Below are 27,092 nucleotides of genomic sequence, written 5' to 3'. Positions count from 1 at the left end.
TTTATGTATGGAGTAATGAGTTAATAATAAAATTATGTTATGATTTTCATTGATAGAAAATATTAAACATTATAAAACATATCATAAACCATCATTAAAATGTAATAGTATCATAAAATTATAATAGCAAGATTTAACGTATATTAAATTGTATTAGACGCAATAGACAAACTGTTCAACATCGAAGATAATTTCATGAACAATATTTATCAATACAAGAAGAATTTAAATTTTTGATTTAGAATTAAAAAAATTGTATAAACCTTATAAAATTAAACATAGAAAAAACAACTATTGATAAAGTTATTGGCGTAACTGTAGTTATTGTACCCTTGCCACACATTTTGTCGTAAATTTCGTGTTCCTAAAAAAAAAAAAAAAAACATTTAAAATATCATTAATAAATAATTTTATTACAGTACCCATATCGTTGGCCATAATAACATAAAATAAATTATTAGATAAACATTATACCTATTTATAGTAGTGTGTGATATACGATATACCTAATATGATATTATTGTAGAATATAATATATAAAGTGACCCATTTAACATGAGACAGTCATTATTTAGCAGAAGCCAACGTTTTTGAAAATACTTCATTCACAGAATTTTGTAGCAAAATAACATTTTTGGGGAAAAATTATATTTTTCTCGTTGTCAATTTATTAAAAAGTTTTAGATTCTGAGCGGAGCGAGGAATGTATTGATTTTATAATGATGTGTGTGTTTTTTTTTGTGTGTCTCTGTTATCACATTTTGGGGCAGTAAAAAAGCTTCAATTTTCGACTTCAGTACCTCGTTCGATCACAAAGTGAATCTAGTTGGTACTTTGGGGGTTCAAAAGTTCTTAATAATTGGGACAACCAAACTAAAAATTAAGGAAAAACAGGAACTTTTACGCACAATTCTTTTTCGACAAAATCTATTTTGATTTTTAATGTAACTTTAAAACAAATGACCATAGATATACATGAAATTTTCACCGAATTTTTATATAAATATATTATATCCACCATGCAATTTTCAAAAAATGTCGACTTAAGTTGAACTATTTATAGGCATATGCAATTTTCGATCATTATAAGTTTTTTTTTAAATTAATAACGATAAAAGTGTATTTGTTGTGTAGAAAAGATTGAAAATTTGATGCAAGGTTCCTATCATATTTTTACAATAGCAGTTGAAAAATAAAATAAATATATAGTCACAATTCTTTTTTATAAGCATTCAAAGTTTGAATTTTGACAACATACGTAAAAATCACGAAAATTCGTAAATTATTTTATCCTAGAAATTCATAAAAAATTTTCCTTTTATATCTAAGATTTAAAAATTTAATACAAGGCTCCTAAAATATTTTTACAATAGCAGTTGAAAAATAAAAGAAATACATAGTCACAATTTTTTTTTTACAAGCATTCAAATTTTAATTTTGACAACACGTAAAAATCACGAAAATTCATTAATTATTTTAACAATCAATAATATACTAGACAGACAGATAAACCGTCTCCCCTCAGAATCGTTTTTCGTATACAATGATAAAATATCATTGGATTCAAATTTTATTCCATCCATTACAGTAACCCATTTGTAACCTACTGTGCAGCAGAGCGATATCCGCTTTCCCGCTTTTTTTACTATTTTGATTAAAAACATACATTTTTGATTCCATATCCAAAATCAGAATATTATTTATTTGATATATTATATTATTTGATCAAATAGAATCAAATTTTGAACAACTAGTTGAATCGTTTTAAGTTTTAATGAGCAAGTAGAGGACCATCATTTCACGCGGTACCCTTGTGGCCTTGTACTACTCCATTTCGCTCATCTTAATTTTAAATACTTATACCAACGAATAAACTGTTAATTCAAAATTCGATTTTTAATCTTTATACATCAACATACTCCAAAAATTGGGATTGAGATGGTTTGGCCACGTGATGAGGCGAGAGAAAACAAAAGCGGTAAGAGTAGTTATGAAAATAAACGTTGAAGGGAAAAGAGGAAGAAGAAGACCAAAAAAGAGATGGTTGTCGGTTTGATATTGTTATTAAGAATGATTTGAGGACTGTTGTTGTATGCATAAGTTATGTAGAAAATCGAGATACCTAAGCGGAGGTGTAGTAGGACAAAGGTGGCCAAAAATATTTTACTTTGAAAAAAACCAATTAAAAATTAAAGTAGATATTAAAAAGTTAAAAATAATTTTTTTTTAAATAATAAATGTCTTACGTTAAACGGATCAATAGATAGTGTTTTAATTTTTCCCCACTTCAAAATAAAATGGTTTTAAGCAGTTTAAACGGTTTGAGACAAAAAGTATCTATGATATTGTTTTTTTTTTAGTTTTAGTTTTTGCAGTACTTCAAGTGCTATCGTCTACAATAATTAATCTATATATGTGCGAATATATTATCATATACACAAGATATACATAAAAAAAGATGAATTTTAAGATACATATTTTTATTAATTGCTTAATGGCTTTTAATGATAGTTATATAGGATATAGCAGTAGTTCTCAACCTTTTTTGATTCATGTCACCTTTAGCCACTAGAATCAAACACTGCGTCACACTAACATCAAAATAATAAACAATCTTAGCTGTATATTTATTACTAGGTACACGCGTGTTTATCGGACCAAAAGATTAAATATAAATAATACAAACTATTATAAAGATACGAACTTTGAGGTATGGTATGTACATGACAGTGGTGGTATAGGTGTATAATATATTTATTATAAGAAATTATATGACTGTTTTCGGAAAAATTAATTTTTTTCTTTTCTTGTTAAAATTCTGCGTCACCCCTAAGCTGACATGTCACCCCGGTTGAGAACTACTGGGATATAGGAATATACTTACGTCTGGATGTGTCCTAATACAAGCGGTTTTAGGTCTACGTCGTGGTAAACTATAAAACGCTTTGTGACAATTCAACGAATTATTGAACTGGTCATATTCAACTTCATCTGGCACGGTATCAAAATTTTCGGATTTCGTTGATTCTGGACAATGTCCATTGACGACCAGTAAGATAAGGTTGGTGTTCATTATTTTTCGAAAGTCATAAGGCCTGTTAAAATCAAATATCATATAGGATATAGTATGAGGCGTTATTTATAGGCATAAATATATAACACGTAGGATTAGATATTTAAGAGTTAAGAAATAGCTTCAAATACATATGATTGTAGATTAAACGTAACTCTCTTTCTCTCTCTTGTGAAACTTAATTTAAATTTCATCTATATTGGGCTAGGTATATTAAGTCTTGTTCTGATCGAAATCAACAGCATTTTGGCCAAGCAGGCAACATATTTACTAAAATACCTAGATAGATATTATTTTATTCGTGGTTAATAATCAGACAATGTGTCTTAGGTGGTGAAACAGACCGACGTCATATTATGATGGTATAATACCTTAAGTTATGAAAAAAATCCTATGAAGGGGTGGAAGGTATAGCTATTATTTTTTTAGGCAGGTAAGGACAATTTAACAATTTTTAAACAAAACTAAACATATACCACACATATTTGATGATGCATGTTCAAAAATTAGTTTTTGTTAAAGTTATTTAAGTGTGCCATCAACATACACAAATAAACTAAAAATGGTTAAATTATTTTTAGTAATTTAAAAAAAAAAAATGTTATTTTGAAAACATTGTATACAATTTTTGATTCTTTAATAGTAGGTACCTACTATTAATAAAAGTTATAACTTTATAAGGTAATAAATAAATAAATAAGAGTTAGACCCCTCTTTTGGAAGTGTTTTTTTTCATAAAATAAAGTATACCTACTATCAAACGACGACAGTCGGTCAACCCCCCACCCCTCTGAACACAATAATGTATAGACAGGTATAACTTGTAAACATTGCTTGCTTTGTAAATTATGATGGTGTCTAACTTCAATCATTACAAAAACAGTTATATACATAATTGTTATTTTTATCTATATGGCTATAATGCCGTATTATTTATTCAACTGGTGTAGTATTACATTCTATAGAACTATTAAAGAACAGCGAGATTTCCAACATTTTATACTAAGCCTAAGATTTAAAAAAAAAAACGCCGATCCACGTATTGGAGTTAATGTTTTGAATATAAATATGTTTTTAGGCTGGATACACGATACAGTGTTTCCGACTGATTTTTCGTTAGATTTTCGTTGTCATGGTTAATGGTTATATACTTCAGACACAGTATTTATGATTCATAGTTTTTCTTTGAAGAGGAAAAATATCGAGAAATGTTCAAAATTGTCTATATATAAATTAGTCATGAACTAGGTTATTTAATTATAAGTACTTATATTAATGCACATACACAATCGTTTGAATAACTAATAATGCATACATTTTAAATACCTATTTTATAACAAAAAAATTGATTTTATTTATTTTTTTATTCATTATTAAGCACTTAACATTAGGTATTAAAAAAAAAACTTACTCCTAAACTTAATATGATTATTTAATTTAATCAGGTCGTAGATACAAAGTTACAGAAATTACATTATTTATTAATCAGACCTTTAAATTGAACGCTAACGGTCCACAATAAGCAATAGTTTGATCGTGCGTTATTAATTAGTCGTAGGTACTTGTCAGGAACTCGATTAACTATTTTATCGGAATTAGATAAATCGGTGGCGAGCTGATAGAGGATAAAAATTTAGGTTAAGCTTTAAAATTAGACATTTCCGATTTTGGATAAAAATCTATTTGATATATTACCTTTCACATATAGATTTATGTTCCAATTTTTCTGGCATCTTCGAAGTTAGCGTGAACAAATTGACAAAACGATCGCAAGATTTTGGTCGAGTTCGCTTAATTTTAACGTATTTTAATGCTTTTTCACCTTCAATCTTAAAGCTGGCTAAAGTATCTGCAGAGTAAACACTTTCTTCATCTTCTTGGTAGTCCGGAACTAAATATCACAATAACAATAAAATTAAGTGAGTGAACATAAGAATCATAACGATTAAAACGTGAAAAAAATAACTACGCAAAAGATTTTTAAAACTATAACTATACTAACCGTCTTCGAATATGGCTTGAGCCTGAGACATCATCCACTGAAAATTGGAATGAGCAGCTAACCATAAAACACGCCCTATTAGCCATCCAATTAATTGTTTTAAATGATGTATGGGCTACCGAAAAAAAAACAGTATTATTTAACTAGTTATAAAATAATATTTATTATATAGAAATAAGTATTCTTTATTTGTATATACTGTATACAGCTTTTATTATATTAATATAATAAATAAGGTGCTATAGTGGAACTAATAATTATTAATTGGTGTATATACTAGTAGAAGCACCGAAGTGTTTAAAATTAGCATCCTTGAAAATCTAAACCAAAATAAGATTTTTTAAATAATTATATTTAAAAAAAAATGTTTAATCTTTATTGGCCACGTATTTTGAGACACCGGAAAAATGGACACATGACAATGGTGTAGCTAAATAGCCTACCTATAACGCCACGTGATTAATTATATATTTTTATAAACATCTATTTAATCAACGTTTTTGCTTTATATCATCTTTATCGTTAATAACTAATATTAATATAATTTTAAAATATAAATAAGTTAAGTTCGAAAAAAATTAAAGTGGACAATTTAGATTCAGAAGTTATCGTTAACGCTAAAATTCATGATGTATCCTATCATGAAGGTTCCTTATAATTTTAAAAGAGAGCAAACGAAAACTAACATTTTTTACATCGATAAGAAGTTCAGTTAAAAAGAAATAAGCAAACACAAATCAAATATTGAAAAATCTTGAAAAAAGTGGACTTTCAAAATTCTAATAATTAATTGAATACTTACAGTATACAAAAATGACGAACTATTTGAATCATCTTCATTTTCTCCCTTAAAACATACTCCTTGGTAGTCAAATATTTTTATTTTTTTGTAAATTTTGTCTGCTACCATCATATTCATAATTGGTCCTTTAATGTTACCGAAGAACTTTCCAGTATCCATTGCATTTTCTGATGCAATAATATAACCGTTGTTGTCAAGTATGTAACAATCTCGTTCTAAGGATAGACAAGTGTCCTTTTCCGGTGTACAGCCAGTTTCTGAGTAACACTAAAAATTATTGTTGTAAACATTTTTTATTATTCAAACTATCTACAATAGTTTAAGATATCATCATAAAATCCACCTGTTTTGTAATGTTTGAAAATAATTCTTGAAGAGCTGAGTGTCTGAATTGATAACCGACAACTGCAGCAGCACCTTTCTTTTTATTTTCTTTACTGGTGACGAAAACTGCTTGACTGGCTGTTACCAATGTTGATTTAATGTTTTCTAAATTTTTTTAAAACAATAGTTAAAATTGGATAAATTATTCAAAAAATTGCCAATTTAATTTTCAAACCATTAAAATAAATTTATTTCGGGTAGTTCATAAACACTCCATTAAACAAACGCATTTCGCACATAGCTATATGAAATTTGTATTCGATATAAGCAAAATATTTGAAAACAAGTAAAAAACTTTTTGACAGGAGAAGTGTATGTACCAGGTACCTATTATTGTGATTATGCGAAAACATCAATTTATATTAAAGACAGTTAATTGGGTTCCTACTTTTTTAATGATGGTTTTCATAATTATTGTACAATACAAGTTTATTAAATATAATTGTTAAAGTGTAATGAATACTAACCATTATCAAATGGTACAGAATATACATAGCTTTCATCGTTTACCATGTTGTATTCAACCGCCCTTCTATACCATACTTCTTCAATAGAGTAAACGTTTTCATCAATGAAATGTCTATAAATTGAATAAAATGTATGTAATATATGACAGTTTACAATACAAATGTTAAATTATTGAGTATTAAATCTTACGGTATTTTCTTATCATGATTATTATAATTGTTTGACGTCTTGGATTTGTCTTCATAATCCATCCATCGGGTGAGACCACTATGGGTAGCAACAAAAGCCAATGTCACCCCAAATCTTTTTTCAAATTCGGTTCTAAAAACACATAAATAGCAATTAATAGATCATAATTAAATTTGTCCAACTGATTTTTACAATTACTTTACCTTGGTAATAAACTCATCAAGACCGCTGCCGGACTTCATTAAGACAAAATAGTGCAATGTGTTAACGTGAAAAATATCAAAGTGAGTATACATAAAAGCGCGTGAGTAGTGCATGTAATGTGATAATAAATCTTACTCAAAACTAATAAATAAGCCTATAATATTATAACATTTTTTTGGATATTATCAAGTTTATTGCTTTCTTATATTTTGATAAAATCAAATCAACGAAAAACATAGGAATATTTATTTATTCTATGCGCCATAATATAATATAATATCAATTATTAAAATATATTAAAATTAGCGAATGGACAAATAATATTCCTTAAGTTATAAAATTTCAAGTTGTAGAACCTTATGGTAAATTACGGAATTCCAAAAAAACATTATTTCACAAATATATATTTTTTTTAAATTTTTATATTTATTAATAATATATTGTGCAGTTAATTTGTGAATTTAAAAATCAAGCTAAAATTTTTCAAGCCTATACAATAACTTACTTTTTTTTCTTCTCTGTATCATTTTTAGCTTCTGTAAAAATACCTTTAGTTATATTGGCATCGTATATCAAACTAAGCATAAGATCTTTGTCACCTGAAAACAATACACTTTAAGTACTTGTTATTATAAGTACATAAATCATAATTCCTTGTTATTTTTTAAGTCATGCTGTTTGTATGATGATTATTTTGAAATTCTTTAATTTCTATATTTAGTTTACTAGTTTTAAATTTTTTATTTGATTTATGTTTGTTGTAGATATATTGCAAGCGAATAATATCAAAGCCAAATTATAATGGAACATAAATACTAACATAATAAAAACCGTGTACATTTTTAAAATCAATTTGCAATGTATTATATAAAACATGTACACTTAGTATAAATTATATAAAACGCAAAAAAAATTTAGCTTATACAAATGGAAGGAGGTTTTGTGGTAGTGTATTTTTATTGTTTATTATTAAATAAATATAAGTAAATTACTTATATGTACTAAAAAAAACCATGTACGTTATAATGTTCATGTATGATGGTTGATGAACAAAATTTGATTAATAAATAATATAATTTATGCACAATAAACATAAATTAGATAGACATGATAAATATTATTTTACAAACACAAAATTAATGTAATTTATAATGTAACCGTTATTTTCTGTTTGTTACTTATTTTAATAAATGAGAAATATATATTTTCATAAATTTAGTAATCACCAATCAAAAGTATCTACTATAAAGTACACACTATATACCTACTACTTTTAAAAACACCAGTCCCAATTACTTTATATATTTAAATAAAAGTCAAGTATATAAAAAATTAATACATAGGTATGCTATAGCCATTTAAAATACCTACATTTTAATAACATTTATACATTCGATACTATAAAAAATGTATAAAACAGATTTTATAGTAAAATATAATAATGTATTATGATCTAATGATAGTTAAAAAAATTAATAATTTATCTACTATTTTATGAGTAAACTAAATTTTTGAAAATTTAAGGAAGTATTAATCATATAAAATTGCTTTTTTTATTAGTATCTTTATTTATAATATTATAATGATTATGAATATTTTTTAACCATACTTAATACATACTATATGGTATATAATATATAATTTTTTTTTTTATTCGTTTTTTATTATAAAATATATAATATTAGATAAGGCTTTTAATCATTAGTTATTAGTTATTACTTATCTAATATTACTACATGTAAATATTTTTTATTCATTTATATTCAAAATACTTGGTATTTACTTTAACCCCCCCCCCCCCCCCTTCCACAAAAAAAAACTTAATACATTCAATTAGTAACTGGAAATCCTCAAAGTCGAAAGTTAAAGCAGTTTCATTGCAAAACGTGATGACACACACACACACAAAAAAATAAAAATAAAAATCATCATACAACTAATACATTCATCGTTTCATTTAAAATCGAAAAATATAACATAATATTTAATATTCTCATGAGAACATTTCAATATTTTATAATATATATCAGAAAAAAAATTATACCAACTACAACCCTACTAGCCATAGTTGTCGAAAATGCAATATTTATTTATTTCTTTATTTTTATTTTTATGTAAATTTATCATCGAATTTCCTAATTTATAAAACCCCTGAAAATTATGTGAAATGGTGCCCTCTCAATAATAAAAAATGTTTGAGTTAGCGTGAATTATAAAAATCAAACATACTAAACAATAAAATAAAATAAAATAAATATCATACTCCACAATTTTAAACTGCACAAAAAACTGCGGTCAAGCTTGATCATGCAAAAATATAAACACTAAACTCACAATAACATTTGCAATCGAATTTTTCTTCGGGCATTATTGTCCCTTTTGCTGCGAAAACAAATAATTACTAATCCTACAGCTCGTTAAGAACAAATTATATAATTATTTATAAAGCTAATACATATTATATGGTATTGTTATTGGTGTGTACATATATTAATGATACTGTTTAAACAAGTAAGGTAGGTATAGCTTTAAGTAGCAGGTTATTTGGCAAGAAGTAGATAAGAAGTAGGCATATACTTACAGTCGTATGATTCACTGTAAAATCTTGGAGGTGGCCATTTATTCCAACTATTATCAGTTTTAGAGATTCGCTTTAAAAAATGAAGAAGTTCTTCTTCAGGGGTTTTAAATGATGTATCACCTCCATCATCATATGCATATCGACAATAAAGCCTGAAAATAAATAAAAATATGCACATTACTTTGAAATAATATAATATTAAAATCCATACAGATTTCAATACATAAATATTTTTAATTTCCATGTAGAAAACTACAAACTAAAAATATGTACCATTATACGTGTAGTGAAAAAATTATAGAATATAATAATGATATTTTTAATTTAAATATTTTAATAAAACAAATAAATTAGCTTAAATATATTAATTGATATTGATTTTGAATGATACTTATTTATTAAAATTTAAAATAATTAAAATGCATTCATATAAGTGTTTTGATTTTGTTAAGTGATATTATGAAATATAAATTACCAATCTGGATGAATTCTCCACTCATCACCATTGAAATATTCCGAAAGATATGATCCTATATATTATTGTATATATTACTTTATTAAATTCAACTTCATTGATTAGTATATTTTTATCAATAATTACTTGTTGTATTAAGGTTTTGAAATCTATCTGGTATTTTGACTCTGTAACCGAAATGCTTTTCTTGTAAAGCAACCACAACTGTGAACGGAGTCCCTTCTACAATTGAATAATAATAATGTCTCTCTGCTGTTGTCGCACGTCTCTTTTAAACATAAATATAGGTAAATATTATTCGTTTTAATCAGTAATTCATTAATTATACAGATTCATCAAATCATATTTGATTATTTTTCTATGTATAGATGTATTAACTTTTTCATAACTCATACTTTAGTTATTATGATAATAATTGATTGTCATATTAATAAGAAAAATAAATTAATTAATAAAATTAACAATAGAAAAAAATATTTTCATTATTATATTAATTTATTATCTAATGGTCTAAATATTAAGCAAGTATTATTAATTATCTGAAATATTATAATATATTAAATAAAGCTATACAGTGAAACCTCTATATACCGGTCACTCTCGGTCGCTTAAATGTCGTCCGCTATTTGGAGGTGTCCGTTAATGGAGGTTTCACTGTAGTAGATTCTTAACGAAGTGAGGAAAGTATTGATTTTACAAAGATGTATATTTTTTTTGTGTCTGTCATCACGTTTTGGAATAAAAATAATGCTTCAATTTTTGACTTCGGCCCCTCTTTGAAAAGGAAAATTCATCTAGTTAGTACTGTGTGGGAGAGGGGTCAAAAGTAAAATTTCCAATAGTTTTCAAAAGCGTCAAGAAAACCCTAATTTTTTTATTTTGCTGTAACTCAAAAACGAATCATTGTAAATACTTGAAATTTTCACCAAATGTTTATATTAGCGTTATCTATTTAGATTAAATTTTCAAAATATTTTAACTTTTTTAAACTATTTATAGATAGTTGAAATTTTCGATTTTTCTAAGTTTTTTTTATTGAAATGACTATAAAAAAAAAATGACTGTCCAACAAATTTTAAAAATTTAAAACAAGGTAAATTATAAGTTATACTTATCGTAGTAAAAATCAAAAATCATTAGTCACATGTTTTGTTTATACGCATTTTAAGTTCAAATGTTTACAAACATATGTCATAACCACGAAAATTTGCATGAAATTATGAAGTTGAAAATTCATAAAATTGTTGTGATTTATACCTAAGGTTAAAAAACCCAACAAGGTTCTCCATAACTATTTCTTCAAATAGCTGTAAAAAACTCCAAAGTCAATATAGAAAACATTTTGTGGGCGTATAAAAGTATATTATAATTTAAATATAGGTAATATAATATATCCTAGATTGACAAATCATCTCCGTTCAGAATCGTTTTTCGTATACAATGATATCTGTCATTGCATTCAAATTTAACACATGCATTATAGTAACCTACTCTCCATCTCTACGATACCCACTTGCCCACTTTTTTCTAGATAGATTTTTTTAGTAAATTGTTAAATTTGATTATTTTTTAATAAATATAAATTGTGCTTTACCATATTGTCGTAATGATACTTTACAGTAATTTCTTGATCACCAGTTGTTTGATTGATGATATAATCACGAAGCTGTAAAATGCACAAAAGACAAAACATTTAGTTTAAGGCGCGTGAACACAATGCGATTTATATGGTTTTAAATAAAACATTCATTTCAGCGGAAAACATCGAATCGATTAGTTAAGCTAATTCAAATGGCATTCGTTTATATCCAATGACCATGGTTTTGATGAACTGGAAATATTGCTGACATCATAATATTATATAAGAACGTCAAATAATCTTAAAAACGCCATTTACATTTGTTTCGTCGACTTTAATTTACGTACCTATTCGAAATAACCATATAGAATTGAACAATGATTCGGAGCTTTGTAAGTAAATATTTTTCATAAATTAATTGTTTTTAACAGTAAATGAAATAAATGTAACTATAAAATAAAATATATTTTATTAACGTCAAAATGTTGAAAAAATTTTCTAGAGGAGGCTGCTGCAATTTTTTATTCTATTTAATTTTCATTTATAATATGAAAAGTTTTTTTTTTTATATATAAATATTATAGTTTATTTTTTGAATTTTTGAACTCCATAATATAACGGCTATTATTATAACTGCAAGTGTACTCATGAATTTTATTTAAAATATTTCTGTTAAAATAAAAGTATTAGTTTTGATGTGTTATAAATTCAAAAATGAAATATCATACCTACAGTTAATACACAAAATAAATACAAAATACAAATTTACAAACTTTATTTCATTTTAGTAACAAACGAATTATAATATGGCAGTATGATAGTTTTATGAAAAATGTAAAAAAATTATAGAACATAATAAAACATAATAATTTCTCATCTTCTAATTTAGTTCATAGTTGTTAAATTATAAAATATTGTGTAATATACAAATAATAGTTTGGCCAATTTAGGTACCTACACAAAATATAAAAATTCAAATTACTTATTGTACGGTAATATTTTAATGATCCCAAACTGTTGAGCGATTACCATGTATTATATTTTAACTAACTATGATATTATAATATGTACCTACTGTTGTTATTTTTATAAATAAATTTAAATGTTTTAAAAGTGATATTTAATCGTTTATGATTTTAATTTCAAAAGTTATTTTAACTTTTAAGTTTTCACTTAAACCATCTTATGTAGATAGATACACAGGAAAATTATAAATTGGGTTAAAATAATTTTTTCCAACAACTAATTTGAGTTAATACACCATGGATTGTAAACAAAGGCCATTTTATTCATTAATAATAACTTTGATATTATTTTAGGTATGTTAATTATTTGTTTTCATAAATGAATAGGTGGTTTTAATAGCTGTATCTACTTTTTCTCGTTTCAATTGCAAAACTGTTATTCATAAGGCTGAGGGTCAAGATAGTGTCATAAGAAACAACCTTTCGCTACAGATGCAGAACGAAACAACAGCTAATCTCGAAACTGACAATCCAGCAATTACCAATGATGATAAGGTTGTTACGTCACAGAACAAGACTACGAAATTTCAAAAAAACATTACGTCCTCCACGGCCCAGAGAAATGAGTCAGCTGTCGTCGAACACGATAATTCAAGAATTAATCGGAAACTCAAGACCCGCCAAGTCCCGGCAGATGTTCTAGTGACGTCTAGTTCCACCATGGTGGACAGCATGAATGCCGATCAATCATACTACCAAAGTCCTTTAATGGTATATCCGTTTCCTATGATGAACACATACTATCCCAGATATTTTCCGTACACATACCCAGGATACCAAGGATATCCATTCTTTGGATAACGATTATAAATCCAGCGGTACATATTTAATATTTAAATAATAAATAAATAATTATAAACACCTATTATATAAAGTTTATTTTTGTACTAACCGTAAGTATACTTGGATTAAACACCCTTGGAGTGTTGTCAGATTCAACAAGTTCCACTTCAGTCACATCGATGCTGTTGTAGTTTGGCTTCAAAATATCTCCAAACTAAAAAAAAATATTTTTGTAAAAGATAATTTCGCTTACCTATATCTAATATATTTTATTTTGAATTGTATTAACGTATTTATCAACTTATTTATACTTTATAAGCATTAAACCAGTGTTTCCCATCCGCGGGTTGTCCGTGGGCATGTCATAGGTGGGTCGCGGTACCTTTCTTCGTTTTCTATTAAAAATTATTTTTTTTTTTTTTAAAACAGTGAAAAATATTTTATTTCACCGTAATATCGCTTGGACGTAAGTGACGACATATTATTAGTAAAGTTTAATAATTATATACAATAGTACAGTAAAATAATAAAAATTAACATTTTTATTTTGTTAATTTTGTGTATTCTTGTTAATGAGCAAAAATAAAAAAAGGTCTTCCTAGTTTGAGTAAAATTGAGGTGGTCTGCGACCTATAAAATATTGACGAAGTGATCCGTGGAGGTAAAAAGGTTGGGAAACACTGCATTAAACAAACACCTCCTATTAATGTATTATACATCAAAATCAATAGGTTACTTATATATCAAATATTTTTAAACTTTTAGTTTAATACTTTAATAGATTTATGTTTTTTTTTGTATTTATAGATATATGTGTTGACTAGTAGAGAAACCCCATTGTTTTGGAACATTCACTAAAAAAATTAATTCAAACACATTTACGTTCAATCATTAAAAAAGGAAACCGTTTACGTTCACGTTTTTAAAAAAAAAGAGGCGTTCATCTAATTTTTTGTTTATGAATATTTTACCAGCAGTTTATACAAAAACCCATGATTGTATAGGACTTAAAAATAAAAAATAAATTTATAGTTTAGAGTACATATTACATTATTTAAAGTGCCTAAATTATATGCATATTAAATTCATTAAATAGTAAATAAATTGCAGAGCGTCTTAAAAACATTCGTAAAGTGTATACAACATGGAACAGATCTTTCATTCTTTCAAGAAAAATAGATGAATTTCTACTGACTAATAAATAAGTTTTAAGATGGTGGGAATATTTAGAAAAATCAATATTTTTAACAATTGAAAATATTTAATTTAAACATAAAATTGGAGACTAAACTGTATTTGATATGTTATTATATATGTATATATTTTCTTAAAGATAAGATTAATGATGAAATAGTATAAGTTGGTGCCAATAATAATACAGGCACCTTTAAAGCTTATAATTTGTAATATTAATCATAAATTTAATTTAAGACTCAGTTTAAGATCGTTAGGTAGTTTGTAATTATTATAAAGAGTAGCGACCAAAGTCAATAATAAAACCTACGGACTTGATTTAAGCCTGTTAAACAACTTCAACCGCGGCAGTAACTACTACCCATGACATTCTTTTATGAGAGAATTAATTTATATGATTAAGATCTCCATCTTCATTTAAGTTCTGCATGGTAAATGGGATTGATAATATTTTTCTACACGATTTTATGATATATGTATATGTTGAAAAGTGCTTATAATATGTTATAGGTAAGGAAGTGATGTCCAAAAATAACTAATTTTGCGTCGTAGTCATGTTATCTGGCCAAATTGTATTTTATTTTATTTTATTTTTTATATTAAAAAAAAATAAAAGTAGAACAGCTAAATGAAAACGTTAAAATAATTTTTCTTTTATTCTATCCTTTTCATTTTTCAACACTAATTTATATTTGTTATAACCACATAATATGTGTTTTAAAATTTAATAATGCATTTAAATTAAAATTTACTTACTACTGGTCTGAGATCTGGATGTGTGACAATGAAACCGTTGTTAGTAACGATAAATGCATAGTTATTGACACCCAACTTAAAAGTACAAATAAATAGATATAGTATGAAATATATTATTGATGTTATAAAGACAATTTTCACTAACTATGTGAGGTGACATGGCTTCTCGTAAGTCTGCTTCAGGAACATCAGTTCCAACAACACCAAGTAAATGGGCCACTTTTGTCTGTAAACATTAAACTTGTTTACTAATAATATGTTTATAAAAATAAGTAACTAATTATAAATGTGCGATATTCAAAGTAAGTAACCCTTTTAAAAATCACACACTAGCTATAGTTATATTTCCTACAAAAAATTAAATAATACTAACAACATAAAATTAAATTGGTCTACTCTATTATGATTAAATTTAATTAATTTAAGGTTCTTGTTTATATCTACTATGTACTTAAAACTCAAATTACTATTGATTCTCTACGCGCTAGTCTTAGACTAAAATATATAAAACACCTTTTAAAAATTAAATTGGGTTTCAATCACGCCAAGTATCTATTTGAAACCAAATATTAGTTCTAACTATTATTTCTAACTAGGTACCTAAATAAATATAATTAAATATAATTAAAACGTATTAGGACCCTATACCTACCATCACCATTATTTAGAAATTCTATCTAAGAAAATATTAATACTAAGCTTAGAACTCTAGGCGTTCTAAATTGTTACATTTAATCTATCCAATGCGATAGGTAGGTACCAATATTTGACGACTTTTTTACTAAAAATACAATACCTATATAATATATAGTTGGTAATAGATACAGAATTGTCACATAGAAGAATAAGTTTCACAATATAAAAACATTAAGGTACTATTATAATAAAATATGATTACTATAAAATATTAAGATTTTTCTAAGAATGACCAAAAAAATATGGCAGACTACCTGCTGAATTTTTAAATACCTCTCGTGTTTCCCAAACCCAGTAGTTATCATTTATTAGCCTTCTTACTGTGATATTCTGTTGGGAAATAATTATTAAACACGTTTAGTATGAGCTCTTAAAAAAAAAAAATACATATTTTTTTTTTTAACTATCTGCAAGTATTAAATTATTTGTAAAAATACGCACTCTGTATATAATAATATATTAATGTGTTTTAATTTTTTTAGCGAGTTGATGGAACAAAACAAGTAACCACTCTAATCTATACATACGTAAGAATATAATCTACTTGCCTTATATGAAGTTTAAAAGATATACATTTTACTGGTCTTAATTCCATTTAAGGTAATTTTTAATGAAACTAATATTGTATAAAAGATGTTATACATATTATACAACTCAAATAATAAATACCTATTGTACAGGAATTCAGGTTAATTAAATTAATAGTAAGTATATAATTTATTATATTATAAAAACTTAATTATTTTATTTTATTTATTACTTAAATATTTAATTAAATATGACAATATAGTCTAATCAAGACCGACGCGCACTTATTTTTTAATCAATAATTATTAAAACTCGAGACCAGACCAATGTGCGATCTACGAGAAAGTCAGGCTTTTTTAACGGCTACAATAAAATATAATATATGATCTACCAATAATAAACAATAATATTGCCGTAGTGTTCTAATTTTATAATAATTTAATAAAAATTTCGTTTTCCTATATTCGAAAAGAGGGCTCAACAAATACTGTTATGAATTAAAGATAGGGAGGTACAAATATCCACAGTGATCAGTGTTGAGAAAAACAACATTCTCGTCACTCAAAAACAATGCAGATTATACACCAATCTGTTAGATCACACATTGAATCCATCCCTGAAATTCTTAGAAAACATAAAATATACACCTTTGTCAAGTATTTTAAGTGTTAATATTTTATCTATACCTATGTTATGACAAAATGTAGTAAGTAGAAGAGTTATTTTTCTCGGTGCTTACTTCTTGTAGTGCTTAAAGTATCTAAAAATATCGTGTTATACAGTATTCAACAGTATCATAAAAACTATGTTACATAATCTATAGTTAATTAATGAAGTAATGTAGATTGTAGTTCACTATGGCAATATAACACTTTATGATGTGCCGTAGCTAGAACTTTTTCTTAAGGGTAACTGTATTATTATTATAAATATTTTTATTAAAAATTAATTCTATTTTATTTTATTTTATTATTAATACAAATGTTATTATTATTATAAACTGCATTTCACAAAAATCAATATTTTTTACCGTATGTACTTACTTAGTAGATTATTAACAAAGAATCAGTTTTATAACTCATTTTTCAAAATTGCATTTGTAGACTTAAAAAATATATTAAAGATTCTCTTGTCAAAACTGTTCCAACTTCAGTGCGAATTCCATATAAAATAGGAAAATGATTTAATTTTAAAAACTTGATGCTAACAATTCATCGAAACGGTGCCAACATTATTATCTTTCTAGTATGCATAATAGCATTTGAAAAAAAAAGGTGGTAGCCCATTTAACTCCCGTTTCTCTAAACGGCTCTCGTTTTACAAAAAGGTCAATTTCCAAACGACTTCCGTCAAAAAAAGTCTAACGAACAGGTAAATTCTTAAACAGCTCCGATTTTACAACACAAAATCCTTCCCACTTTAGGACTGTCTTAAAAGAAGTGTGGTTAAAAATGTCTTGGCTTACATCAAGTAAATTATTGAAATTGTATAAAAAAAAGCTTATAGTATCATATTGAATTTTAAATTTTAAACATTAAAAAAATATACAGGATAATACCTATATATACTATATAACAACAGAATTACGATTAGCAGCGTAATAACATTGCGTAGTTATTATATAGGCTGTTTTGGAAGATAGGCGTGTATATTATGTTCAATAATTATTGTGGAATACAATATTATACAGTTATATGCCTGTTAGTACATTTTTTTCGATGGGTGCCTCTTGAGAATTTACCTTTTGGTAAGGCCTTTTTTGATGGGAGTCGTTGGTAAATAAACAAACAATAGACGGTAGCCTTTTGGGATCCGACGAGAAAAACATAAGTTTTTATAAAGTTGATTTCGATCATTCAATTTATGGGGTGAATCAGATTTTTTCTTTGAAATTATAACGAATTATTTTTATTGATAATTTGTCTCAATAATAAATATTAAATATGATAATTCAATATTTTAATGTAAAGCTTTGACTATCTATTTACAATTACCTATAAAAAAAAGTTCAGTTAGAGAAGGAAAACACGCACTCCCAGTCTCAATCTTACTATGAAACCGTGACTACGCATATATTTATGTATATAATATGTGTAATGTATAATATTGTAATGTGATATATTATGTTCAAATAAATTAAATTGTGTAAGATCAATAATAATTCAGTGTTGCTTTGGAATACAAAATATTAGTATTTTGAAAGTGTTCCAAAATAATAAATACATTTTGTCTTTCTAAAATGATTCATAAATTAGATTAAATGCATTGATAATTGCATTAGATGATTGTTGAATGTTGATGTAACTTCAAAAATTATTTTTCATAAACTTACCATTTCAGTTTTTTTGTCGAATGCCGGCATCGCAAGAGAAGTTATTAAATTGTGTTTTTTTTGTCTATTCACGTTTAAATTTTGATCCAACTCCTAAGAACAATATAAAATATAATTTAGTTAAAAAAAAAAGATATAAGTATGTACTTTTTTTCTTCGATCTCGTTCTCGTTTTGCTCTATTCTTTGGATAGAAAAATTGGTCTTTTGTTAATTTATAACTAATCGTATCATCATACTGTTGTCGACATTCTTCTTTTTCCCATAGATAATCAGTCATTTTTGGATCCTAAGAAAAATACGAATAATATATTCTCGAACTAGTTATTAACGGTATGTTATGATTACAGTAACATCAGCGTATAATGGCGTCCAAATAACAGGATGATGCGATTGGTGCAACACCAAGGGCCTAGCCATTACCGGTAAATAGTGTACCACTTGTTCTCGAACTTCTTCAACCGTACTTAAATGAACAAAATACCCTAAATTAAAAAAAGTTTGTTGTTCAGATTATCTATTTGTTTATGGTTTAAAATTTAATACCACCTTATAATTGTTATAAAAATTTTCGTCATCGAATTATAAAATATTTACCATGATTAGCACAAGCCATCCATTTCATGTCTCTTATTTCTGGAACTTCTCGACCAATCAGATACGTAAATACTCTTACTGGCATACCCATTGTACCATTCCTCCAGTTATGTGATTTAAATAGCTCATAGAAGTTTTCTGGTACGCCATCAGTAACCAACATTATGGCTTGGTTACACATAGCACCCATATTTCGTTCACGGTACTAAAAATAAAATTGTATTTTTCATTTCACCAAAAGAATGATAAAATTAAAGTATTGATTTATTGTAAGTATTAATAAGAACCGTTTCAAGTGTCTCGAACGCCTTGGTTAAAGCTTCACTAAAATCTGAGATATTATTTGGATCGGCAATATTTTCTACACCTAATTTTAGTTCTCTGATATTTGCCAGTGTGGCCTGAATAAAAAATAAAATTCCTTATTAATGTTTCTTACTTAAAATAGCATACATGAATTATAGGTAATATTTAGGTACCTAATTAATATTGACTTTAAAATTACAGTTGAAAATAAAAACCCTTTAACTGTTTTTTTTTTTTTTTAAATTTTAATATTAAATAATAAATGCATACTTGGACGAGTAAATTTTTGAAGCACGGCACGACTTCATTCGTTACATTACTAAATACAAGTACATTCACGTAGTCGTTCACTGATAATGTATCCAATAATGTATTTATCACGTGCCTGGCAATGATTTTACTTTGTCCCATCATTGACCCAGAATTATCGACTAATATAAGAATATCTTTAGGACTAGCAGCTGCTTCTACGTACCAAGGACGCATTCGGCAATCGTACAAATCTTCTGTATTATTTGGTTTGTCTGGCCATTCCATTGCTACGAAAAATATTAGACGAGTTATAGTAATTATTATCAGTTATCATTTAATTAAATTAATAAATGTAAAATAAATTGATAAAATTGAGAGTATTTTTAAACAGCATAATTTAAAAAAATTGTAAATCAAGTATTTCGGATGGGTTTGTTATAAACCCTTTAAATACTATCTTATTCAATGATGTTAAAATAAATTCCAAATTGTGTAATTTTTTAAAATTATACTAAACAAATGTTCTGGTATCTGGGTGAGTAATTTAGTAGAGTCGTACATAACTATTTGGTGCATTCGGGATTTTTTTAATGGAGGATAACATATTGTTTATTGTTATACATTTTATTTATTTAAATAGAAGCAAGATTGTATTTATTTCAACATGATTGATAGAAAAACCAATTTATAACATAACCTTCAGATATTTCTAGAGTACAAAACGAATTTTGAACTTAATATATACTCATCTGAATCAAATACATGAATACCTGTGTCTATTATTCTTCGCGATGACGCGAATTAAAATGCCTTAACACCCCTTTTCCTAAAAATAATATTTCACTAGGTAATAGTATTTTCCCGGAATAAAATAATTCTTTAATAATATCATTTTAGTTTCGAAACGAAATACTGAATGTTTGTATTGATTTTACAGTGATCTGTGAATTTTTTCTTGATTTTTTCATTTTAATGTATACGATTTAAAGAAAAAAAAATGCTTTGATTAAAAAACAGGCATGTTGTTACACCAGTTAATACTTTCGAAAAAAAACAAAATGTTAAACACTCAGAATTATAAAAACAAAAAACAAAATTAGGGAAACTGGAATATCTCGTAAAATCCAGTTTTTGATATACTTGATTAATTATATTAATATTCCTTAATATTCATATAAGCCTTTACTAGATATGACATAATTTTCAAAATATTAGTCGGTTTTTGTGCTAATTTTAGTGATTCACCCGATCAAAAGCATTTGCTAAGTCGGTAAAAATTGTCAGCCATTATTTAATGACTGATATGAGCATAAATAAATAATATATCTACAATTAAAATATATTTGTAGAATATAGGTACCTGGAAACTGTCTCATAAAACCAGTTGTACTTCCAAAATATTGCCATGACAATCTAGGGTCTATTTCGTAGTTTTTTTTAAATGTTTCATCCAGATTTTCTGACCATTTGATAGCCTTAATTACATCAGTCGCTAAATTGAAGTATAATTAATATTTTAAAATGATTAATTATGATTACATAAAAAAAAATGTTTAAACGTTGACTTACCCCGGTCATAAACATAAGTTGGTATATGTACTGAACTATATGTAACGTTTACAGGCGTATTGTAAAAATGAGAATTTTCTTTTAGATCATTTAATAATATGTTTGTATTTGGAGTAGCTTTATTTGGTTTTGCATTTCGAATTTTATATTCATCACCCGGTGGTTCATCGTCGTGGGCTGAAACTGCAACTTGTTCAACGCTTTCTAATATTCTCTACGGAATATTATGATACAAATTAAATATTAATCATGTTTATTAAATATAATTGTGTACGTATATTGTATACATTGCGACATTGCGTCATGTAAAATTAATTTACAAGACTTGGTAATCAAAAATGTATACTGTTACTAACTTTTAAAGATTGTTGTTTTTTATCCATCATTGTTTTAATAACACTCGATATGTTCGCCACCAAAATCTGTCCATTCCTTCCTTCTAATTTCGCTTCTTTGTTATATTTCTATAAATAACAAAAGTTAGAAATTTATAACAAAGATATTTTTTAATAAGAAATTAATTCTAAAATAGTACCTATAGGCACTATTTAAATAAATAAATATGTATAATTTTTTTAAATATAAATATTTACTGAGAAATTATATCGTTAATATACGTTATCGCATTGAATAAATGTGATAAGATTTTTTTTTTAAATACTAATTGTTTAAAATGTGTTGTTATATGCTTTTTTTATTATTTGACCTAACTTTATGAGTATCTACAATTTAGTTAATAATTTATTTAGATACCTATAAATTACGTGGTTTATTATATGTTATCTAATTGAAATCTATATTTAAAACATAAATTTACCAAATATTAAAATGATGTAGATACTTTATACTACTATGGTGTAAAACTGTTAACCTATATTTTAAAGCATGTTATTTAAGTTTCGCAAATCATATTAAGTGTATTTAAATGTATATGTGTACCAAATTATTATTAAGTAACGTAAAATTAAACTATTTTAACCAATATTATACCGATAATTTCTTAATGGACGAGGAGCAAAAAAACTCTGCAGTACTTGGCCACCTGTGGACTAGTTTGTATAATGGTTCTATATTGATTAGATTTTAGAAAGATATTACAAATGATTTTAATAAGTATTCCATTCACTGAAGTATAACAAATAGTTTTTAAAATCTCAAATTGGTATTAAAATTTTAGAAATTAATAATTTAAATGTAAAAAACTGTGTCCATAACATGTCTCGTGTATCCGTTCTCATCAAATCAGGACTTTGCGCCTAAATCAACTAGTGCCATAATATTAATAAAAAACTTAAGACCCCTTAAAAATCTGAACATCCAAATCGGCCGAGTCCCGTATAATCTGAACGGTTTTTATTTAAAACACCCGAATAAATCAAATTATAAAATTTGCAACTAATAAGACTTTTCTGTGATCAATTCAATTTTGTAGTTAAGATTTTTATAATTATTATTAACGAGAGCTTAGAGTGCTTGGATTCTATGTTTTAACAGTAAATTAAAAAAATAGCCAACTATCACAATGACTAACCAAATACACATATACTTATTATTTTATCATTTGAAATAATATTCTTAGAGATAATCTATTCATTATATACCTACCGGCTACCACCAAGTTTTTTCTGGACTACTTGATATTATTATTACTCTATGTTTGACATACATAGTATCTAATTCATATTAACCCAAATAATAACGGTTATTAGCAGGCAAATATATGTTAAAAATTTAAATTTGTATTCTATAGTGTTTGAACGACAAAATACAAATCAAACATTTGAAATTAGTAACATGAAAAAAATTCTCGTATTTCATCGATATTTAATGGTTTATTTTAAATTTTAAGGGATGTTTTGTTTTGAGTGACATATAGTTGAATATTGGTGCAGGTAGAATTTGGGGACTTAAGTCCTCCGGGATATTGTCAAGCCCCCTTCAGAAAGTTTATTCCATGTACAACACTTTTAATGATAATAATAGATTTATTGTCTATTTAACATATTGTACCACATTTATTTATGTAATACATTGACATTTATAAATCAATATAGCAGAATGTTTGAAATCAAAATTTAAGTTGTAAGTTGAAGGTTGAAGTCTATTTAATTTTGATAATGGGTATAAAAATGTTAAGTCCCCTATATATTCAACCAACTATCCGCCAATGGTACGTGGTGATTAATTTAATCACAGTTATACACAATGATGTAGATAGGTACTTCACGGAGTTTTTGATCTGAAGGATATAATATGAGTGGTATACAAATACAATTATGTTTTTTTTTTTGTCAATAATAATCCTTGTATGTACGGTTGAATGACTTATCAAATACTCTGTCTCTGTGTATTAAAATATTTTATATTTTAAGGTTTTGAGTTCAATTATTCAAATAGCCATTTATATAATATTAATATGTCTTATGATATGCTGATATGTACATAATGTGTGACACAAATTAAAGATGTACAATATTTGTTTATACCCTTATATATATTATGTCATGATGTTGTAATTACCGATTGTTGATTTAATTTACTAAGAATAATGATGAAATAATTTAATATTATACGTACATTTTATATATTTATCAATGAAAAAACTGAAATTTTAAATTTATCCAATGTTACATGGATAAGTCGAATTTTAATTATTTCAATAATTCGAAGGAATTGGCCTCCACATTTAAATATGTACATATAATTTTTTCTAGAATTCAGTTTTTTTTTTTTATCGACCTATTCGAGTTATCGAGATTTAATAAATGCAGTAGTAAGTAATTGTAACATCGTATTATAGGTAATTTTATTATATAATTACCTATTTAAAATCTTACAATAAATACTAATATAGATTTTTATTTGAATATAATGAAACATTTCGAAGTATAAAATATACTTTAAAAAAAATTATTTTTTTAGATATCTAGTTATAACTTGGTACTTATCATAGTCTTTATCACTTTTTTTAATTCACTCAATTCCAAACCATTTGACTTTACATTTTGAAAATGCAATTTAAAAATATTATGGGTTACATAGTATATTATTATCTAATATAATTCATACCTATATATTTATTTTTAATAAAAATAGCAATAATAATTTAAGTAATGAAAAGTGATAAAACAAATATCTAATCATTTTCCATACGTATATAACACGATATAATTCATATTTTTTTTATTAAATTTCAAACAAGTAAAATGTTTACTAGTTGTATACCTATAGTAAAATAACGGTTTAACATCTACATCAATCAAGTATATATATTATATGTTATAATATAATATAATATTAAATATTATAGGTACTTGTTATATTCTAATTGTGTCTTGAATTATAAATATTTATCTATCATAGATATACATATCACATATGCATATATAATGTGCATCAAAGTTATACATACTTATTACTTATATAATATAATGTGTATCATATTTTATAAATGCATAATATATTACATGTATAATGTATAATATGTATATACTTATTACTTATTTACTTACGCTTTGCAGTGATTTTCGATTAGTTATGTATTCTCCGCAGTTCCACAATTCAAAATATAATTTTTCGGCCCACGTTTGCAGCCTGTGGATAAGTATTTTTTAAACGCAATCATGATGAGTTATGTAGGTACACAATAAGAGATATAAATATGTTATACAATAAGTACCTATACAGTATTTGTACATTATTTATATAAATATTTATTAAATAAGTAATTATATTGCTGCACTTGTACCTAGGTAAAGTTACCATAAGGTGTATATATTATCAACACGTCACCCCCTATTTTCCAGATAGTCTTATGAGTTACGAGTATGACTAAACCATAGAATACTAGGTTTTAATACTAGTATTCTATGACTAAACAAATCCCTTCCATACCATCACATATTCAATAATAGCTTCAAGTTATGAGGGTACTAATTTCAATAATGGGGATGCAAGACACACCCAACCCTTTCCAAACTGCTCCTAGCATGACTGACATATTATTAGGTATATATATATATATATATATTGACCGTCTACAATATGTCATAAGTATGAGGGTGTTAGGTATAACATATTATACTTTCTAAATTTATATTCTTATGGCATATTGTATCATATATTATTGTTAATTACCTACCTAGGTTTAGACTATAGATACTTACAGAGTCGTTTTGACGGGTTCAGGATTGTCGTGTTGAAGGCATTCCCGGACCGTGAAACATCCATATAGGAACAGGGCTACCAAGATTTTGGTGGTTTTCATGTTATTGTATCTTTACAATAACGATAGGTAGGTACTATAATATACTCGCCACACCGCGGCCCGTTCGACGATCTGAACAATATTATACAATAATATACAATAATATTGTATAATATATAACAAACTTTGATTAATTGTGGGTATAACGATAATAATAACGATAAAAAATGTTATATCATTATACAACTGCAGAGGGGCCCGAAGATTTAAAGTAAACAATGACCGATATAATTTTGTTAAACCGGACGATCGCGAACGTGCATAAAAATATATTTTATACTTATATATAAACGACAATAATAATATTAATAATGATATAATATCGTGTACTAATGTTATCGGGTTTGTTTTTATTAGCCGCGACCTAATGAACTGCGTGGTCCGTCCGTCTCCGCCGCCGCAGGAACACTAATGACACTATGCATCGCACTGTTGGCCGGCCAGCCGTGGACCGATCGATACGCAGACCCCGAGGTGACAGAAATGCGAGGCGCATGGGTACAACGCACGCACGACCGCCGCGTCGCATGCGACTCGATTCCAGACCGCTTGTCGCTTACGACATGTAGTCGGCACGTGTACGACGAATGACGATCGATTGCTGTTCGTTATTTTTTCGACGCGCCTATATCCAATAGATAGGTACATGTTATTGTTTCATGATAGCAGTGGTGAAATAACATAATATAATGTAGGTAGCCGATAAAAATAATAACAATAATGGACTAAATTTAAATTTTATACGACGCGATTTCATATTGAAGTATTTACTGCCGCCACGTCCTCGCAATATACGCTATAAAGCTATAATATCATATTATCATACTATTTACTTACCTATTACTACAGATTGGGCCGTGGTCGGATCTTACCGTAGACTGCCACTGCCATCACGTATTATCTTTGAAAAATTGACGCATCTACCTACGTCAAAATGGAACCTTATGGCCCACAACGGACAACGATCAAGTGTGCATACTTTGTTGTTAATAATTAATATTATCAAACGAATTCGAAGACAAAAAGTTGCG

General features: G+C 26.5%; 2 protein-coding genes across 7 annotated transcripts; one reads left to right on the top strand and one right to left on the bottom strand.

The window, feature by feature from the left end:
• Window positions 1–132: 132 nt before the first annotated feature.
• On the bottom strand, window positions 133–26,438 carry stj (voltage-dependent calcium channel subunit straightjacket). 5 transcript variants are annotated; one of them, XM_089220063.1, is made up of 30 exons: window positions 25,961–26,438; window positions 25,307–25,388; window positions 22,151–22,258; window positions 21,795–22,008; window positions 21,586–21,717; window positions 20,244–20,512; window positions 19,955–20,068; window positions 19,668–19,872; window positions 19,419–19,555; window positions 19,219–19,359; window positions 19,072–19,164; window positions 16,485–16,541; window positions 15,661–15,741; window positions 15,516–15,590; window positions 13,675–13,779; window positions 11,773–11,844; window positions 10,305–10,446; window positions 10,179–10,233; window positions 9,704–9,855; window positions 9,457–9,504; window positions 7,628–7,721; window positions 7,122–7,154; window positions 6,919–7,050; window positions 6,729–6,841; window positions 6,221–6,366; window positions 5,878–6,144; window positions 5,076–5,190; window positions 4,769–4,964; window positions 2,885–3,095; window positions 133–364 (listed from the first exon to the last, which is right to left on the bottom strand). In XM_089220063.1, the coding sequence occupies exons 1-30, from the start codon at window positions 26,059–26,061 to the stop codon at window positions 245–247; spliced, it is 3,810 nt and encodes a 1,269-aa protein (XP_089076189.1). In that variant the 5' UTR covers window positions 26,062–26,438; the 3' UTR covers window positions 133–244. The 5 variants fall into 5 exon arrangements, with proteins under 5 accessions (XP_089076189.1, XP_089076190.1, XP_089076191.1 ...); XM_089220064.1 differs by lacking the exon at window positions 7,122–7,154; XM_089220065.1 differs by lacking the exon at window positions 9,457–9,504.
• LOC107168144 (uncharacterized) lies at window positions 12,080–15,378 on the top strand. 2 transcript variants are annotated; one of them, XM_089220072.1, is made up of 3 exons: window positions 12,080–12,149; window positions 13,110–13,600; window positions 14,373–15,378. In XM_089220072.1, the coding sequence occupies exons 1-2, from the start codon at window positions 12,135–12,137 to the stop codon at window positions 13,581–13,583; spliced, it is 489 nt and encodes a 162-aa protein (XP_089076198.1). In that variant the 5' UTR covers window positions 12,080–12,134; the 3' UTR covers window positions 13,584–13,600; window positions 14,373–15,378. The 2 variants fall into 2 exon arrangements, with proteins under 2 accessions (XP_089076198.1, XP_015372945.1); XM_015517459.2 differs by lacking the exon at window positions 14,373–15,378 and having other exon boundaries at window positions 13,110–13,675.
• Window positions 26,439–27,092: the final 654 nt, after the last annotated feature.

The sequence above is a fragment of the Diuraphis noxia genome, unplaced genomic scaffold (genome assembly GCF_037042655.1).
Source record: "Diuraphis noxia isolate RWA-SAM2 unplaced genomic scaffold, SU_Dnox_SAM2 contig0002, whole genome shotgun sequence".
Taxonomy (NCBI): domain Eukaryota; kingdom Metazoa; phylum Arthropoda; class Insecta; order Hemiptera; family Aphididae; genus Diuraphis; species Diuraphis noxia.
This window is presented reverse-complemented; position numbering and strand designations above follow the sequence as displayed.